Here is a 17,442-nt window from a genome sequence, read left to right on the forward strand (position 1 = left end):
TTTAGAATAAAATGTATACGACTTATCATTGGGATGAAGAGATAGACCACAGCATTCTGATAAAGACAGTATTTTTGAAGGTTTCACTGACTCACCAGTGGCTCCGATGTTAGGTTTTGGGTAGTACCGTGTTGAGACTGGAGCAAAAAACTGAAGAAAAGAGTAATCAAGAATGCTCAAAAGTTCCAAGTCTCTGCACAAGTTCTTTTAATTCAGTGGGAGGTTGATCAGACAGGGAGAGAACCTGAATGCTAGCAATAGATAAATACAGGGCGCCCCGGGCCTCAGCTATGAAGATGTAACAGCATCAGAATCTCAAGCAGAAATGGCGTTGAGCTCTCCTCTGCTCGGGAAGTTAAACCTTCTGTTTGCATGACTGAGCTGGTTGGTGGTTACATTTTGATAAAACTCTGACATCACAGGTTGTTTTTCCCGGAGACCAATACAGACAGCAATTGTTTCATGAGACTCAGAAGCTTTTTTTTCTCATGTGGGGAGAGAACAGGGAGTAGATCTCCTCCCTGCTCCTGACCTTGAAACCGGCCTGGGACCGTCAGAATGCTCACAGAATGAGCTTTCAGTCACAGCCTGTTGTACTGAAGGCCTCAAAATCATGAAACAATCACAGAATACGTATATATGAGGTAAAAATATAGTGAACAGTTGAATCAGTACATATTCATTAGAATGTGATTAAAACTGTATATAAACAAGTGAATCTCAGCATAATGATTTAGAATGTGATTAATATGGTGGATTAATGAGTGATCAGAGCATAATGATTAGAATGTTAACGCATTATACAACAACCGCTAGCGGCTAGCATAGTGTTTAGCGTACGGTTTAACTTCCCTCCAAAGAGTTCAGATCAAGTGCAAAAGAAAAAACTGGTTCATGCCGCACAGCCAATCAGCGCTGGCTTACAGCTCTGATGCATTCATGGACAGTCGTAATGTAAGAATTGGCAAATTGGAGCCCACAATCACATGGTATACCTTCTGGCACACACTGCACGTTTTATTATAATAATTTATTTACGAGTTAAGGTGAACACATCACATGAAGCTGTGCCCTATGACCCTGTGGGCCCTGGGGCGGCCGCCCCCTTGCCCCCACTCTGGCTCCGCTACAGAGTCTGTAGTTTTCATGTTATTCGTCCTCGGTTGCTCCATGGTGTCTCCCAAGCAGAACAAACAACTGTCAGTGAAAACTCAAAAATTTGACCGTTCACAGTGAAAAAAAAAACACATGTCATTGACTTGTTTACAGAACTCAAAATTTAGAGAAATGATTGATTATAAGACAACTGGGAAAGACTCAGAAAAAGCCTTTAAAATGAGTGACAGAGACTGATTTTTATCAAGAGGTAATGTTCTTACTGAGCAGAAACTGAAGTGAATGAAAATCAGTTTCCCACCACACACACACACTGCACACACACACACACACACACACACACACACCATTTGAAAATGAAATCACAGCTTCCATAGCTGCAGAATAACTGGATCCTGTTCTCTGACAGAAAGACAAACGATCCAAACATTTAAAAGTTCCAAAACATAAGTGTTCCTTTTTTCTGAGTGTATCTTAATCCCCTCCTTTAGTTTTTCTTCCTCCCACGTCTTCTACAGGCTGCAGATGAGTCATTTTCATCCTTTGTGCTCTTAAAAATCAGCTGAATATTTTGCGTGGCGTCTGGGTCCAGAAGTGTTTCTAGACTCTCCTCAGACGCCGTGAACGTCACTGGATGAACATTGAAACCAGAAGCAATCTTCCTGTATGAATAACTATATGAATAAACACAAAGAATCACAAAGCGAAGGGGCTCCCTTTAAGAAACAGGCCAGTCAGTAATATTTATTTATTTATTAATGGCTCATGGGCCTTGGCTTTATGCAGCGTTCATCATTGAGATTTCCATGTGTGAAGAACTCAGAGCCTGAAACTTTCCCACAGCGATTCATGGACAGAACATCCAAAGCAAAGCATGAAATGAAGACGAGTGAACCACAGCAGATTTTATTTGTCTGAAATTTAAAAACACCTGGAGTGACCTTCAGCCACATCGTTCACCCATTTGGAAACAGGAGGCTGTGACTGTGACATGAAGGCTCTGTATGTGCATTTATACAAAACGCTGCGACTGGAGTCTCATTTACACCAACGTTTTAGAAACGACGTCCGTTTCCACCGAAACGGCAAATAAACAGTAAAAAATTGTAACGGAGCGTTTTCACAAAGTTCCACCTTGGAAGCCATTTTCAAAAACTTGTGTTTTCAGAGGCACCGTTGTCATGGAAACTGGCGTTTTCCGTTTCCTCCTGGGAATGAGTGAACGGGGCCGAACGGGCGGCGGCGGCGGCGATGGGCGCTCAGTTGCTGTTGACTTGCAGCTTGTCGGGATGCTGCACGTTGTTCTGGCCGGCGCCGCCGCCGTCGCTCAGCTGGTGGAGATCCTTCAGCAGGCCGGCGAACTGCTCCTCCTGTCAGATCAGCACAGCACGGGTCAGCCGCCGCCGCCGCCGGAGGCGGAGCCAGAGGAGCACAGCAGCTCCAGACCAACAGACACACCAAAGACCTCACGTCCAATCAAGCCAATCCAGTTCTCATTCCTAATATTTCATTTAAGGCGTTTTAACTTCACGTCTTAATTGTTTCATTTGAATGCATGTGTGTGAATTTTATGCACAAAATTAGTTTTTGTTTTGTTTTTTTCTCACCAGCACGTTCATCCTCTCGGCGGCAGCGATGGCGACGCCCAGCTTCCTCTCGTCCTCCTCCCGCTCCTCCTCGATCACACCCAGCCTGCCACACGGGGAAACACTTCATCTTAAATGGATCCTAACAGGTCAGAACCACAGCGACCCGCCAGCGGAGACTGTGAGCCGACCTGAAGGTGGCGCTGGCGAGTTGCTCCTCTCGCACGGCCAGCAGGCTCCTCAGCTCGTGCACCTCGGCCTGCAGTGATGCATTCTGGTCCTGGCTCTGGATGATGAAGTCCTCCAGGCGTTTGGCCATGTCCAGCTCGCGCTCGGTCACCTGTTCGATGCCCAGGCGGAGCTCCGACAGCTCCTGGGCGTGCTGTGGGTGGACGGCGGGGCAGGAAGTCAGTGGGACGGCGTGAGGTTGGCGTGGAGGGTTAGGGGGCGGGACTCACTTGGTCCAGCAGGCTGAACGGTTCGTTCTCAGGCTTCATCTCGCTGGAGTCCCTGTTGTGGATCACTTTAATCCAGGGCACCGGTGCAGGCGGCGGTTTGACACTGGCTCTCTGGACAAGAGAAAAAGCCAGATGTGATCGGTGGAATGAGGTTTTAATGACATGACTGTGACATTTGGACTGCAGCAGCTTTCACAAAATATCTTCTTTTCTTGACTGCATTAAGTCATAAACATGCATCTTGCACTGTTTAAACCATCTTCACCAGTGAGCAGCAACATGAAAAGGTAAAGCCGTGTGCTTCCTGCTTCCTGTTTGCACTCACGGTGTTGGGTGAGGAGATGAGCGGCTGGTTGGGGTCCGCCTCCTGCTCGGACGTGGGCAGAGCTTCGGAGCTGGTCTGCCTCTTCAGGGTGTGCTTGGGGTGTCCGGGGTGCCTGTGTGGAGCGCTCTGGGTCCTCTTCACCGGCTTCCTGTCCCTCAGGCTCCTCCGATGCCGCACTTCCCTGTTCATAAACACACAGTGACACTAAATCGTTCTAACAGCAACATGAAAGCCGTGGGTGTGGTTGGCTTTAGCAGAAATCAGAGTCCTCAAATAGAGATTAGAATTACTTTGAAAAATCTGTCTGCATGGTAGATTAGCTCAGCTGTTTTATTGCTGCTTCTCAATATCATTAATTAATAAATATGTTTCTTTGAGAAGACAGCATATCCAGATTATAGAGAATCTTCCTCCTAACATCCACATTATAGAGCATCTTCCTCCCTCTTACTGATGTAATTTTAGCGTAATGTGACGAGTGAATCTGTCAGGATTCTGTTCAGGCAGGCAGTGGGCAGTCCCAGTCTTCCTGGGTCCAGCTGATTACTGATGGCATTCACCTGGGGACTGGGGTCGGCTCAAGACTGAGCAAACCTGCCACGCTGCTGCCAGGCAGCAGCCCTCTCTGATCTCACTCAATAAACCTGTTCAAACGCTCGCCCTGGTCCGGCCTCCCTGCTTCTGGGTCTAACGGCACACCGATCATGACGGAATCAGTCCCACAGTTCTGCATTTCATCTTGTTCCCCTGGTAACTCTTCACCTTCCGTAGTAACCACTGCTTTTTAAAGTAAGTACAAACTCACAGTTACTAATTGGTAGCTACATCTGCAGTGTTAGTCAGTGCAGAGCACTGAAAGGAAACAAAGGTTTGGCTTCCTCTTTTGAAATCTGTCTTTTGCTCCTGTAAGCAGCCTGTTCTAACACTGCTGACAAGAATTCTTTGTAAATATTGCACATCTCCTGAATTCAACTGTGTGACAGCTGCTCTGCACTTCCTCCTGAAGTGAAGCTGCTTGTGTGATCCAAAAGAAACAACAGATGAGAGGCTGGTGTCAAGTTACAAGGTTCTTTGAAAAGCCAGGAGCTAAAGTTGTTGAGTCTTGCTTTACTGGACTCAACAAATAAATTCATAAGTGCCCAACATGCCAGTCGTACCCGTCTCGAAGGCCTTTGGAGTCGACAGGAAGCTGCTGGAGCGGAGACTGGTGTGGGCTGTACTTTCCCAGGTCTTTAGGAAGAACGTACGCAGGCTTGTTTTGTCCCATTTCGCTGCAGGAGAGAGAATTCTCACTAACATGAAGCCACGTTGAGCTCACAGTTAGCCGTATTGGTGCCTCCCACCGACCTGCTGATGGTAATCCGGGGGGCGTCTGGGCCCAGAGACTCGGTAATCTGGTTCAGGATGGAAGGCAGAGGGTACAGCCGGTCGATCGTCTCCTGGAGAGGAAACAGACTTCATGTTAACGTGTAATACATTTAGCTCATGGTTTTGATCACATTTTGGAAATTATAGAGAAACTTATTGATTTTCAGTTTGATTCACGGAGTGAGAATGACTAATCCAAGTGGATTTTAGCCAGCTTTGACCGAGTATGTGGTTGGGGCATGTTGGTGTCCATCCTACCTGATCCTTGGGGTGGATGATATCCACCAGCAGGCCGTGCAGCACAGCCAGGCGCAGAGGCAGATCCACGTAGCCGTCGAAGGAGGTCATGGTGGCCTCGGTGTCCTGGCTGGACACTCTTTTCAGGAAGCCCCTCATCCCCTCCCAGTGCTGCTCCAGGAAGTCGTTCATGAACAGCATGTACTCCTCCTTCTCCCCGAACCTGAGGCACAAACGCCACATCTCAACACTGCAGCTCCTCCAAAAGCTCTGACCAGTCAAAGTGAAGAAGCCACTCACAGGGTGAAGTTGGCCAGGTTCTGGATGACCTTGGCCGTCAGGGTGAGGGTCCGCAGGGTGGCGGGTTCGGGGTACGGCTGCGTCAGGCCGAACAGGGACGGACTGAGGACGGCGGGGCACAGGAACCGAAGGAAGAGCGAAGCGGAGATGAGCCGCTGGCCGATCTCCGCCCTGCCCTGGTCCTCACACAGCTCCACCCAGCTGGAGAAGATCTTGTTCAGCTCCTCGGGAAAAGGTCTGAAAGCGAGAAACACCGTGAATGCGGGCAGCTCAGAGACTACACCTGAACCAGCCGGCACCACCGGGCGCTGTCGGTCCTCACCCCTCCGCCTGGACGATCTTCTGCACCACCTCCTCGCAGGTCTCCCTCAGGTGCCTCTGGTTGCTCGACAGCTCGGAGGCGTGGCATTTCCGGGGGTCGACCTCGCAGTTCTCCCCGGAGGCGTAGAGGCGGGTGATGAAGTCTCCTGCAGGCCACAGAGAAGCTGAATGCCAACACCGCTTCTTCGCCCGCTGCAGAGCCGCCGCCGCCGGCAGAGTGTCGTACCGAGCGTGTTGATGAGGTACTTCTGTCCCACCAGCTTCATGTACTCATCGATGGCTTTGGTGGCCAGCGTGTTCTCTCTGAAGATCAGCGCCTCCTTCTCTCCCAGACGCTCCACCTCTGCACCGCCCAGATCGATGAGGAATTCCTGAAATGTTCACAAAACACCCGTCTGATCAACACATCAGAACCTCAGTGAATGAGGTTTGACAGAAGTCCTCAAATTACTCCAAGAGTGAGAATTTCATCACTTGAAGTATGAGTAAAACTGACCAAAATGACATGAGATTTCACAAATAAGACTTTCTACGTCTGTGAATAAGTGAAAATTCTCACTGGATGTCTGCTGCTGTCTCATTCTAATCACCTCATGGTGCAAAAAACTGACTTACTCTGTAACATTTTGACAGAAAAGCTGTGAATGACCATGTAAAGTCTAAGGTATTTTTTCTGGACCATTTATGACAAGAACCAGTTCATATATTAGTCCATACCATTAGACCACTAGATGTCTCTATATGACAATATAAAGTTGCATCAATGCCTTAGAAAAATCTCAATCACTGCTGGATTTGACTGATTGAGTTTACTGACGATGCAGCGACATCTGAACATGAAGAAAAAAGAAGAAAAGATTCAACTCATCTGTTTTTACTCCTCTAATTGAAACTTTTTACCAGATTGGCTTAAACTCAGATGTGACTTATTTTCTATAAAATCCAGTACTTTCCCCAAAAAGGCTTATTTGACTGGAAATTATCTTGAAAATTGATTGTGATGATGTCTGTTGAATTTAATGTTTTCAAACAGAATCGATCACATCTGTTTGAAACTGTCTGCGAGATTAAAAAAACATCTTTTCAAACTAAACTGTGACTAAAATCCATATTAGCCTGTGATGATAAATCATCATCAAACGCGTCTCTGCTCCTAATTAACGTCCATTTTAAGTGATGTCGACTTCAACAAATATTACAAAAATACCAAAATGGTTAATCTGACTCGGGAAGACAATAGTTGTATTTTTAAGTGCTCCTTCTAAACTCAGTCTGCAAAATAATCTGAGATAATCTGCCAGCTCGTGTGCCTCTAATCATAATGTTGAATATCTGGATCTCACCTTTAATGTCAAAAATAATTAAATTGTGGAATAAATTTAAAAAACTGAATCAAACAATGCTCAAACATGAAAAGATTAAAAAACATCTAAATGAATAAAATGTGTGATTACACTGATGAAGACAGTGGGATTCAGGCTGTGCTCGGCTGGTCGTCCTACCTTGGCCTTGCCGATGCTCTGCAGGACGTGGACCAGAGCTCCCGCCAGCTCCTCCTTCTCCTTCACGCTCAGCAGCGGCTCCAGGTTCCGGCACATCTCCACGTAGTCCACCGTCACGTACTCTGCAAACTCCTTGTACTTCTCCATGGGCAGCACCTGCAGGTTCTGGAAGCGGGCCTTGATCCGGAGCGAGGCCTGGGAGCCCAGCAGCTCCTTGGTCCCGGACGAGCCCGCCGCCTTGTAGGGGGTGATGGGATACCACTTCTCCTGGTAGGTCCTGCCCCGGATGTCAGACAGCGGCATGGCCACGCTGCCCAGCGGGTGCAGGATGGACTCGTCTCGAGAGTGTCTCTTCTTCTTGTTGTCTTCCTCGCGGAAGAGGTGCAGGCTGATCTGGGAGATGCTGGGCAGGTTGTCAAGCTCGAAAAGTTCCCCCCAGAAGAGTTGGCACCCTCCGACCAGGCCCCCGCCGGCGCCCGGGCCTCCCGAGGAGCCCGCCGAGCCGTCCATGCTGGAGCGGCTGGCCGGCTTGCCCACGGCCCGGCTGCTGGTCCGGGCGAACAGCGTCCCGTCCAGGTGCACCTCGCAGTAGTAGCGGCGTTTGGGGGGCAGATCCTTGGCTTCGTTGACCCACAGACTCAGAGAGTTCTCCGTGCGCTCGATGTTGTCCTGTGGACGGAGACGCATCAGAAGGTTCCCAGTCTGAGAGCAGTTCCTGGTTTGGAGAGTTTAAGGGGGGGCCTCACCTTGTTGGGCTGTGCGGCTCGTCGTAGGTCCTCGATCCATCGGTCCCGCTCTGCGGCCGAGGTGCAGCCGAAGCACTGGGAGTTCTCCGAGTTGATCACCTTTCGAAACAAACAGCAGTGAGAGGAAGGAAACAGCTGGATGCATCTGCAGGAGCCTTTGCCGCTGCTGGGGCTTTTTCAGAAAGTTCCGTCCTTACCCAAAGCACAATGAAGGTTTTGCATTTTCACTCAATAAGTGGCCTTTCAGATTCCTCGTTCATCACATTGACTCATAAAAGTTACAAAACATGACAAAGGGTCCCAACCTTCATCGTGTCAGACAACCAAGAGTTTTCTTCACTCTATCATCATAGTCTGTCTTTGCATTTTCAACCATTTAGCCAATTTCTGCTCGCTGTCACAGAGCTACAGGTGGGTTTTAAAGGCAGATTTAAGAGTGTAAAAGTGGAGGTGGGGGTCACCCCTCACAGCGCCAGCTGAGGTCTACCTCGAAGCAGTACTTCTCCCCGAGGATGGAGCTGTGGACGGGCCGGATGACGGTGCTGGTGTCTGCGTTCAGGTCTAGACTCCCCACGGCGCTGACCGGGATCGACACCGACTCCCGGGAACCGTGCAGTCTGACGATCAGAAGAGGAAAATCATCAGGAGACAGAAGGACAGTTTTCACTGGAGAGACGAGGAATGAAGGTCAGTGGAGGCAGACAGATGAGTGCGTGATAAACGTGGTGACGGAGGAGCTTCTGATTCATGAACGTTTCAGTTTCCGGCTGCAGAAGACGGAACGGGGACTCGACCTGCTTCCTTTGCTCAGTCCCATCAGGCTGGGCTGGGAGTTGCTCCCCCGCTTGGCCTTGTTCTCCAGACGTCTCTTGATCATTCCCTGAGGGTGAAGAATGATGCACGAGGGTAATTATGTGTTTACATCAGCAGGAAATGAAGATTATCTGAGCTGCGTGCCGCGCTCACCCTCACGCCGCCGTCCTGGATCTTGGGCCGGGAACCGCTGGACAGGCCCACCGGGTCGGGGCTGCACTCTGAGGGCCAAGATTCAAGTCAACACATGCTAACCATGTCTGTATTTCCCATTTGAAACTCTCAGAATTTCCATGTTAACAGTGTCTGTCCTGTTATCTTTTCTATTTCTGACGCAAAATGTCAAAAATGACCTCTAGTGGAAACACACTAACATTTAAGTGACTCATTAGTTTTGTTTTGCATGACAACAGTTCACTCAGCCTTTCCTGTGTAGAGCTGTTTGTTAGCTTTAGCATTAGCCAAGAATGACTCATTAATTTTTGGTTTTTCTCTTGAAAATATTGCGTAAACGGGGCCGGTCAGTCGTCTCTCAGCATTTCCTTCTGTCTGACACATTAGCACTAACGTTAGCATGAAAGGTATAGCCTAATGGACGATTTTCTCGAAAAAGTTGAAGCCAAACGTTTTGTTACTCGCTTTTTGAAAACGCGCACGCGCCAGACCGTCCTACCTGCTCTGCTGCTCCTACGAGCGAGCTTGACGGCGTGACGCAAGCATTTCTTCAGCGTGATGGACATGTCGGCGGACCAATAGTTGACGCTCGCATCACGCCATTCATTGGCTAAAACATCGTCCATTATACCTTTAACATGTAGCATTAGCATCTAGCACTAACATGCATCTACAGCAGCCAGGCGCTGACGTGTCACAGCAACACAACAATCTGAATTCAGATTATTATTATGAGGACATCCTAACGGGGGACACGAATCTGGTACAAACAGGACTTTCCCAATAGTGAAATAATTCCACTCCTTTTCCATACTGTGACCAGTCACTGTAACCCTGATCATCTGTGACTTCCTGAACATGCTTCATTAAGGACGGCTTTCTAAAATCAGTCTCGTGTCACATTTCCTGCTTCAACCTGCCAAAACCTGAAACCAACATAAGTCTTGTCATTGTTTCAACACCAGTTATTTCTAAACTTCTTCTGAAGTTTGAGCTCTCGAAACATGAACCGGATTACCAAACATCTTCAGGTTAGTCCACACAGGAAGTGCTCATCGAACTTCACTGACTCCAACCTTTGAAAACCCCATTCGATGTTCTGGATCGTTGTATCGTGTCATGATGGAGAGCTGTTGATCACGACTGGACAGACGGAAGCGGTTTGCTTACCCAGGGCCCCGCCACAAACAATCCAGCGTCTGAATCCCATCATTTATCCAGAGAGCTGCTGCACGCTTCACTCTGACATCTCCTCCTCTGATCACCACCAAACTGACCCAAACCCAGAAGCTTCCTCACAGCTGCTTCTCCAAATGTCTGACTTCATTAGAAGTAAGAGTACTCTGTGTCCTCTCTCTCTCTCTCTCTCTCTCCCTCTCACTCTCTATGTGTGTGTGTGTGTGTGTGTGTGTGTGTGTGTGTGTGTGTGTGTGTGTGTGTGTGTGTCTGTGTGGCCAAGTCTGATGTTATCTTCCCTCCAAAAAAACAAGAAACAGAGAGGAAGCAATTTGACAGTCATTCTCACAAATAAACATCCAGCCATTTCCTCTGTTACTGCGGGGCGACAAACATACGGCCCGTCAGCCCCATCCAGGCCGCTCAAGGGCTCAGTCGGGTCCGCCTGGCGCCCTCGCAAAGAGTGGAAACAACACACGTTTCACTACAAATGTTCTACTGACGTAGCTGCTGTTTCTAATGCGTCCTGGATGGAACACTGAGACGAGTACAGCAGACGATGTGATCAGCTGAGAGACCAGTGAGACAGACGTCGTTAGATCACTGCTTCATCAAAGCCTCAGAAATGCGACAAAATCCTTCTTCTGCCGAGAAATACCGGATCAAAGGAAGGCTCAGGTTTTCAGGAGAGTGTCTGTAGAAACGGATGTTTTCTGTATGTCGTGTGAAGGAAAAGGTTTGAGGTGTTGGTATTTGTTAGAAAAGCAATGCAGCTAACCCTAACCCTAATCCAGGGGAGTTCAGAGCGCTTTATATTCATCTCTAACGGGTGAAAGGGCCCCTCTACAGCCGATCTACTCGGGTTGTGTTCGATCAGTGACGTTTCATGGTATTGGATCTATCAGATCTATCAGATCAGACCGGGCTGTGTGTGAACCGTCACCGCCCCCGGCTTCGAGGACAATCCCACTTTACAGATTACAAACCACATCCTCATGTGTTTACACCACGGCAGGAAGCCAGAGTGTCTGCAGAAAACAAATGCATGCACAGGGAGAACATGCAGACCCTGCACCCCAACACAGAACCTCCTGGGTGCTCACCACTGCACCGTTTAATTGTGAGTGTGTGTGTGTGTGTGTGTGTGTGTGTGTGTGTGTGTGTGTGTGTGTGCCGACCTGTTTCAAGTTCGGCGAGGTTTTGCATACTGAGGTTGGACAAGCAGCTGCTGACACGGTTTCTGGTCCACATAGTTGGCTGAGGAACACACACACACACCCACACGCACACGCACACACACACACACATACAGATGCTGAAAATGATGAGAAGTATGTTTTGATTCTGTGTGTGTGTGTGTGTGTGTGTGTCTGTCTGTGTGTGTGTGTGTGTGTGTGTGTGTGTGTGTGTGTGTGTGTGTGTGTGTGTGTGTGTGTACCTCCTCCTCTGGAGAGATGAGGATGTGTCCGTCCTCCAGCACACAGTGGCTGATGTCCCAGAGCGGGACCTCCTGGGGGGGGGCCCACTGCAGCCGGGGCAGCTCGGTGATACCGGCCGCCGTCGGCTCCACATCGTCTGCTGAAACTACACACACAAACACACACACACACACACACACACACACACACACACACACACACACACACACACACACACACACACGAACACACACACACACACACACACACACACACATTTAGAGAAGTGACGGAGCTGTAAGCTCAGTGCAAACAGAATAATCTGTGAATCCACTCCACAAGGTAAACACTGACGGCCCCCGCTGTGTTTATGATCTGTGGATACTCTGACATAATTGCAGGCACACGCTCGCCGGCGTTTGTTTGAATTTCAGGCCCGATGATGTTTATCTGTCAGTGTTGGGTCACTCCCATTGATGATGTTGGTCCAGCTGCTGATCCTTGTCTCTCTGTCTTTCTATAAAACACCAGTCCTGCTTCTGAAGCCTCTCAGAATGTGTGTGTGAACATTTCACTCTCCATATAATCATTACTTCTCCATGAATGTTTGCACTTAGGTGAAAGAGTTTGACTTCTGGTAAATACAGCTGAGAATAGAAAGACAGATGAGATCAGATGAGAAATTGTTTTAAGGCTCAGTTTAAGAACTAAAGACCAACGATCTGAAAGTCTTGTTCAAACTACCGGCCATCCTCAGTACTGCTCACACACACTCAAATTCATGTATGGCAGGAGGCTGGAGAAGAACTCACACATGCACAGAGAGAACATGCAAACTCGGCAGAGAAAGCCGGACCACAGCGTCACTGAGACACATGGATCAGGCTGAACCTCCACGGTCTGGGCCTCCAGCGTAAAAACTGACTCTGAGTGTCGACGGATCTGATTCAGGCTCCACCAACATCCCACACCAACTCATTAGAGGCAAGGCGCAAACACCGCTTCTCTTATTTCTTCTTATCATTGTTATTTTTAATTCCATCTTTTTGAAAGATTTTTGCTATTACTTCATTCATACCTTAGAACTTTTTCTGCTCTTTTATTTTTTACTGGTACTTTGATATTATTTTATTATTACCAGAGCTTTATTGATACTGTTTAAAGGTGCATTAAGGAGTTTTACAACCTTAAAAATACTTATTTTCCACCATAAATATGTTACACATTTTTAATGATGTGTACAATGTGCCCTGACATATTCATTACAAGTACCTCTAACAGCGCTAAATTGTCACTTGAAAGTCACAGTGCCGGTTCCGCACCAGCATTTTTTTGGGGAGAATTTGAAAGGAATGACGTAATGCACGCTCCGGCTGGTTAGGTTTCATTTTGTCCGCCATTACTCCGCCAGATGCTTAGTGAGCAACAACTGAGCAGGATCTTCCAGAAAGTAAGAACAGACTGGCTTCCAGCACTGCCACAGCTCCACACAGACTCCACCAGGGAGAAGACACTTACTTTTTACTTGAGTGCTACTAAACGAGCGAGGAAGGAGCTCCTCTCTTCAATGCACACTAGCCACAGGGACGAGTTTTTCACTAAGCTGCATTACGCCCAAGGCCTGCAGGGGGAGCTGTTTCGCATAAAACGTGCAAAAACCTTAATGCACCTTTAACCATTACTGGTGCTTTTTTACCTAAATGACTGACTAATTTACCGTGCTCTATTAATGTCATGCAGAGGTAAAGCCAATCTACGGAGGTCGTCCCCGGTAAACCAGGGAGCTGATGGGGGTCAAGGGCCACGGTCAGGGACATGCCGGCTGTGGGATTTGAACCTGTGAACTCTATTTGAACCTCTACTTGACAACTGGCCATTAGTTTACTCTTTAACCATTATTAGTAGCTTGATTCTTTCACTGTTAAAGTGATGGCTACTCTTTACCCTCTGCAGACGTTTCTCCTGCCAGTTTCCCCACTGACTGTGTCAGGTGTAAAGCCTCACAGGGATCTGGTTTCGTCCCACACAAGTCATTTTCTGGACTAAACCTGTAAGAGATTTCCTGGCAGGTGCAGAGCTGATCCAGGTAACTGACTCCAAACTCCCTCAGCTCCACCTTTCAGACCTGGACTAGAGAAATGCTGTGAGCCATGAGGACGGAGAGACTCTGATGTGGTTCTATGAGTAGAAGGAGTTCCTGGACCCTGGGAACCGTTCTGGATTCTGGATCAGTAGAGGATCTAAGATTCACTGACACTCTTTACCTGGTAATAACGCTGACGCACTTCCTCGACTCTGCAGCCGGGGCCTCTTCAGCTTCTGGGACACCGTCCTCAGGTACTTTTTGAAGAGCGCTCCTCCGCCTCCTCCTCTGGGCGAGGGCTCGCTGGGGGAGGCCCCCGAGGCCTCTGCAGCGGGGGCAGCCAGGGCCGAGCTGGAGCTCGTCGTCCGGGCTGAGAAGAGCGACCCCGGGGGTTCGGACAGGGCTCTCCTGAACGGGTTCTTTCTGGTTCCTCCAGAGCTCTTCTCAGGCTTGGCTCCTTCTCCTCCTCCTCCTCCTCCTCCTCCTCCTCCTCCTCCTCCTTTCCCATTGCCCTCCTCGCTCAGCGCTTTGCGCCAGGTTTGCATCTTGCTCCATTTGTTCCCAGAGGCCTTCTGGATCTTCTCCAGGGTGGACGTGGAGGACGCGGCGGCTCCGGCGTCCTCTCTCAGCTCGTTGAGGGCGCCCTTGGAGCCGGTGTGCCACTTGTAGGTGTCGATGGGGTCGGCGCTCTCGGGGGTTTGACCCTGAGGAGGCTCCACAGGAGACTCGCCGTCCCTCTCTGAGGATCCCTGCTCCTTCGCCGGAGCCAGACCGGCGGCCTCTGAATCTTTCTCCTCGGTGCCCATTTCAGGTTCCTCTGGGTTCCTGGTCCTGTCGCGGTTGCATCAGGTGCGGGTGCAGAAAGCGTGTCCTGCTCCGTCCCCGATCGGCAGCAGCGGGACGCTCGTGTCTTCTCTGCTGCTGTCTGGTTGCTTCTCTCGCTTCCTGTCTTGCAGAAACACGAGGAGCTCGTCAGTCTGTGGTTTCTGCAGCACGTCTCTCCTCTCCTCTCACAACGAAACAACACGGAGTTCACCTACACACACACACACACACACACACACACACACACACACACACATCTCTTCTTCTTTCGTCTGCTCTTGATGTTTTCACCCAACACTTCCCTTGCGTCTCTCTTCCTGTTCTGCTTTTGCATATACTGTGTTCGACTTGATTTAAATTACTGCCTCACCTGCAGCACATTCAGATGACGTGTATAAAACTGTGCATTTATTACTGACTGTACTTTCTTAACAGTGGTGGAGCCAGTCAGATTGATTTGAGGCAACTTGTGTCATGCACATGATCAGAGAGGATCTTAGACAGGGACTCTCTGTAGCGCAAATGTGAACCAATACTACAAAAACTTAGTCTGAATTTATGAAATTGTTTCAGAAAATTATTGTGTAGCCTTAAAGCACAGGATGCCACGCTGTCCTTCTCTGCATGATATTGCTGTTTCAGTCAAAAAAATGTTCTGCTCTGAGTAAATCTCTGCTCAAATCTGTGAGTGCAACGTCACATCCACACACAGCTCCTTTATATATGTGTGTATTATTGTTTATTAGTTCATCTTTAGATCCGTGAGAGCAGATTTTCTCCGTGCAGGTCACATTATTGTCCCCTGAGCTGCTCAAACCGTCACACTGCTCCCGTTCAGCTCATGTATGGCTGTTGGCACCAGTGGCGGCTGAGGGTGGATGTGATCGTTAAAATAGGATTCAGCTTCCCAGGGTTCATCTTCCTGACTGTCTGTAGAAGCTCCAGCTCTGGAAACATTCCCACGTCGTTCACTTCGCTTGGCGATGTCCCAACGCATGGCTTCCAATGCTACTTGAGCTCATAATGCTAATGTCTTTTTGTCAGATTGTTATCACTGTTATATGCAGTCTTAGTTTATAGTCCTGGAAATGAACATCTGTATTTATTTACATTTTTCAAGATTTTTTGGAAAAGCTGAAGTTTCAGAAACTGTTTCTATAGCTAATCTAATCTTTGTTTATGGGTTACAAAAACTATAAATTATATATCTACATTGATTTTAAAAAGAAAGTCCATTCATCTAATATGGAAGAATGAATAATAAATCCAAATCAAACAGTGCTTCAGATGGGTGTGAGATCCTCAGTCTCGTGGGGAGAAACGTGGCTTCACGGGTTAAACTGCTCGTCTGTTTCTCATTTGAAGTGTTCAGGGAGGACTGAATGAAAGCATCACGTTTCCTGTACATCCAATGTATTAATGCAGAGACGGGACGAGAACAACGCAGCTGTTATTGCAGCGTTAGACTCTTGTCGGCAGCTACCTGTGGGTGTGTGGACTGTTGACTGTTAAGATCAGTTTCCTGTAAGAGCTCAGTCTGCACTTCCTGCTGCCAGCAGCTTGTCAGACTCTCAGAAACCACTTCCTGCTCTGACACTTCGCTGTACACACCTGCAGGATGCCTCGTCTAATGTCAGCGTTAAAGACGCCCAGCTCCTGGGGGGAGACTATTCTGGATTAATAAAACTCAGATGAAAGCTGCGTCCAGCTGACTGAGAATCAGCTCAAATAGCTGTGATATTAATAAAATCTCCATAGATGCAACCTGTGTCTTCTTCACCTTGAAAACTAAAACACGTTTCATGGCTACAGGATGAATTATATAAAGTTTCAAAAGAAGCTCTTTTGGTTGGAAATAATACAGACTTCTGCTCTAAACCCATGCAATACCACCTCCTGTTAACATTTTAAATCTCTTCCTGAACTTTAATTCTATTGCAGTGAATATTCACAATTTCTAGTTTGATAGTCACAGATGGTCAACTTGCCATAACTGTGATGCAAACTGTCTAAAACCTATTGTTTCTGGAGATGATCAGGTGAATGAATCTGTGATTGGTCCGATCAGGAGGTATCTATTAATGGAGTGTGAAATGTTCCTAGCAGTTATAACACATTAATAACACTGTCACTTAATCATATCTCATCAGCTGGTAGATACAGTGATTATTTAGTTACCAACAGGACTCAGACAATGACAGTTAGACTAAACTCTCTCAGGTCTGTCACATGCAGCCGATGTGAACAGGAAAACCACAATAACACAATAATGTTTATATTAATACCTCTAAACTTAAGTTTGGGTAAACTCACTGAATCGAATTGAAACATTTTGAGTTTTTATTGCACTTATTTTTAAACAGACATGTAGGTGTCCAGGTTTCCAGCAGAGGGCGCTGCTGCACTCAGCACTGGGTGGAGCAGTGGCTCGAGCTTCAGGCTCAGGCTTTCTGAGCAGCGTGTTCTCGGATGCTCCAGATTCTTCTGTCAGGACAGAAACATTCATACTGAGGTGCTTTATTTAGTCCACTAGGTGGCAGCACAGCGTCAGATCATGTTCCTCCATCGGCCTGCCTCTGATCAGTGGGCTGATCATCTCAGAGTCCTAACAGAAGCTTCATCTCACTGTTATTTTAGGTTTGATAATACCATAAAAATCCATGCAAATCAGTAGTTTGTGGAGCAACACTGATGCCAAAATCATTTAGATGACCTTCCTTTATAATCCTCGAGCTCAGTTTGAGCTTCAGCAGTTCAGCTTCGCCACGACTGACTTCATGTTTTGGACATCTTCGAGGCGTTTCGTGGTTCTATTTGTCCTTGGTCACTAACAATGACTGTGGAACTGTGCACTGTCTTGGGAGAAAACCTGACATTTTTTACCCTTATATCCTTATATCCAGAGGCGGAACGTGGGTCTCAGTACAGAGGGGGCGGAGCATTCTCGATGGGCCCTTATGATAGTAATTTTACCATTCAAACAATCCCTCATGC

The 17,442-nt window shown here is 47.9% G+C and overlaps 1 protein-coding gene across 2 annotated transcripts; it reads right to left on the reverse strand.

The window, feature by feature from the left end:
- Positions 1-1,854: 1,854 nt before the first annotated feature.
- Positions 1,855-14,637, reverse strand: rasal3 (RAS protein activator like 3). 2 transcript variants are annotated; one of them, XM_030093855.1, is made up of 19 exons: positions 13,805-14,637; positions 11,561-11,706; positions 11,301-11,379; positions 8,926-8,993; positions 8,754-8,839; positions 8,447-8,576; positions 7,960-8,058; positions 7,214-7,882; positions 5,938-6,082; positions 5,713-5,857; positions 5,391-5,627; positions 5,112-5,313; positions 4,833-4,924; positions 4,643-4,756; positions 3,486-3,666; positions 3,161-3,271; positions 2,894-3,084; positions 2,724-2,808; positions 1,855-2,486 (listed from the first exon to the last, which is right to left on the reverse strand). In XM_030093855.1, exons 1-19 carry the CDS (start codon positions 14,427-14,429, stop codon positions 2,376-2,378), a joined length of 3,516 nt encoding a protein of 1,171 aa, XP_029949715.1. In that variant the 5' UTR covers positions 14,430-14,637; the 3' UTR covers positions 1,855-2,375. The 2 variants fall into 2 exon arrangements, with proteins under 2 accessions (XP_029949715.1, XP_029949717.1); XM_030093857.1 differs by lacking the exons at positions 11,301-11,379; positions 11,561-11,706; positions 13,805-14,637 and adding an exon at positions 10,117-10,287.
- Between the last annotated feature and the right edge of the window lie 2,805 nt (positions 14,638-17,442).

The sequence above is a fragment of the Salarias fasciatus genome, chromosome 6, assembly GCF_902148845.1.
Source record: "Salarias fasciatus chromosome 6, fSalaFa1.1, whole genome shotgun sequence".
Taxonomy (NCBI): Eukaryota; Metazoa; Chordata; class Actinopteri; order Blenniiformes; family Blenniidae; genus Salarias; species Salarias fasciatus.